This window comes from Octopus bimaculoides, chromosome 16 (assembly GCF_001194135.2).
Source record: "Octopus bimaculoides isolate UCB-OBI-ISO-001 chromosome 16, ASM119413v2, whole genome shotgun sequence".
NCBI classification, from domain to species: Eukaryota; Metazoa; Mollusca; class Cephalopoda; order Octopoda; family Octopodidae; genus Octopus; species Octopus bimaculoides.
The window spans coordinates 21,457,655-21,459,887 of record NC_068996.1 but is presented as its reverse complement, the minus strand read 5'-3'; the positions used below and the strand labels follow the sequence as shown (position 1 = coordinate 21,459,887).

Sequence of the window (2,233 nt, the reverse complement as noted above, 5' to 3'; positions counted from 1 at the left end):
AGAGGCAACCACACAAACACACACCTACACACATATATCGATTTGTTATCTTATAAATATAATTTGTCTTAACGAACATCACCAAATGGATGGTAGCGAGCTCCTAGAGTGCTTCTGGGCCTCATTAAACGGATGCTACGTTCTTGATTACTGTAGGCATATATATTATCTGGAAGATATCTTTCCCTGGCTGTAGCTGTTGCTGCTAAAGATAGACTTGCTGAAGGAGGTAGAGGGGGAGGAAATGGTGGCCACAGGTGGGGGAAAACCTGGAAATATGGAAGAAAGCCAAGTTCACCAGGATTTGAGGAATTATTAGTGGTAGCAAGAGTAGCATTGTCATTTGTGGCTGTGCTCACAGATGTTCCATTATTGGTCTGGCTAAGGCTGTTACTGTTGTTTCTTTTCGGTTGATTTGGACAGGAATCTTTCAGAACATCACAGCAGACGCATCGAGCATTGTTCAGCTGGTCACTGTCATTTACAGAATTATCAAAGAGCATGCCATCAGAAAGGCGAGAATGGGGCGAATGTTTGGTTGATGATTTATAACAGTCTGACAGCCGCAAACTAAAGTCAGCAGCTCTCTCAGAGAGAGCAGTGCCAGCTGTTTTAATAGTAGCATTTTTATCAGTTGGAGAGGAAGAGGAGGATGAAGTTTGCAATGACTGCAAAGACAATAATGGCAGAACGCTGTCATCCAATGACTTGATGTGGTTATCAGAAGCCCTCCGTTTCAAATATATTTGGCTGTTAATAGGGTTGTTTACTATGTCGTCATGTTTAGAGTTTTTATTAGAGTTTAACTTCTCATTGGCTTCAGTGGAGTGGTGAGTATTACTCCTGCTATTAGCTTCAATCATTTTGATACGTACATCATCCCAGGTTTTCTCAGAAAGTGGTGGAGTTTGTTGTAAAACAACAGGGTTTGCATAGCGATATTTAGAACCGTACATATTGTAAAGATATTCTGTAATTGGGAAACGTGACTGAGTCCTTTGAGCACTGTATGGATTTAATCTTCCATTCTGTTGGACAGCATCACCAATGCTACTGTTTAAAGTTCCACCCTTGAGTCTATTCAAGGGAGTTGATGATGCAAGATCTCCTGCTGGATTCAGCTGAGAGGGTCGGCGCACATAACGATTAAAAGCAGTGTTGGACAACATAAGATCTGGATAGAGTGCAAGGAAGGGGAGGAAATGAGAGTTACTGGAAGACATTGGAGATGAAGACAGGAAAGAATTTGATGCTAATTGAGAAGATCCTGAAAGTGTGGAAGAACGAGATTGGAGAGAGGTATGAGATAGTCCAGCAGCAGCTGCTGCTAAGTGGTCAAGACAGCGTTGCCTGGTTTGTGAGTTTGGCTCCTGCCAAAAGGAAGCTGGTAAGTCTCTTTGTCTAAGAGGTATCGGAGGGTAAGGGTGGTGTTTGTTGTCTGAATAGGACAGGGCTCCATCGATAGATGATGTTGTAAGAAGGGGTGCTGTCATAGACTGTGACTGAGAAAATGATGTCAATGATGGTGGCATTGGAGTGGCTGAAATGGAAGGCACGAGAAATGCAGTATTTCCAGAAGAGGGGAAATTCCGACTGTTCTCAATCATAGTTTCGGCTATTCTATTTGATGGCTCTCCTTGTGCTGCCCTATTGTCAAACCGCAATTCCGATTCGGGTCTCTGCAAAATATAGAAAAATTAACAATAATAATGATGATAATAATAATAATAATAATGATAATAATAATAATAATAATAATAAGTAACAAGAAGAAAACAAAAATATTCTACAAATACAACATTACAGAAAAAGATTTACCTGAGGCAAAAGAAAAGCTAAAGCAAGATATCCTTGCCAAAGCACAAAGGATCCGCTGGTATGAGAAATGCCAACGTTTCTTTGAACAAAACAAACAGTTCAAATCCAACCCCCAAAAATTCTACCAAGAACTGGGAAAAAATAAAATAGACATTACTGCAGCACCAACAGCAGAAGAAGTGGAAGAATTTTGGAAAGAAATATGGTCGGTGAAGGAGCAACCTCAGAATGGACTATTAAAACAACGAACTTAGCACCTGAGCAACTCTGCTTCCCTATAACAACTGAAGAGGTCAGCCAGGCACTGCAAAGACTAAGCAACTGGAAGGCACCTAGGCATGACAAGATCCCCAACTTCTGGTTAAAATACCTGACAGGAATGAACAAAGTACACGGCTTTACCAAGGAAATAAAT

At 40.9% G+C, this 2,233-nt stretch overlaps 1 protein-coding gene across 1 annotated transcript in view; it reads right to left on the bottom strand.

The window, feature by feature from the left end:
- Positions 1 to 6: 6 nt before the first annotated feature.
- Positions 7 to 2,233, bottom strand: part of LOC128249600 (uncharacterized) — a 49,490-nt gene continuing 47,263 nt past the window's right edge. Inside the window, exon 2 of the mRNA XM_052973568.1 lies at positions 7 to 1,679. Within this exon, the coding sequence (XP_052829528.1) occupies positions 69 to 1,679 (1,611 nt within the window). The 3' untranslated portion in view covers positions 7 to 68. The remainder of the gene's footprint in view (positions 1,680 to 2,233) is intronic.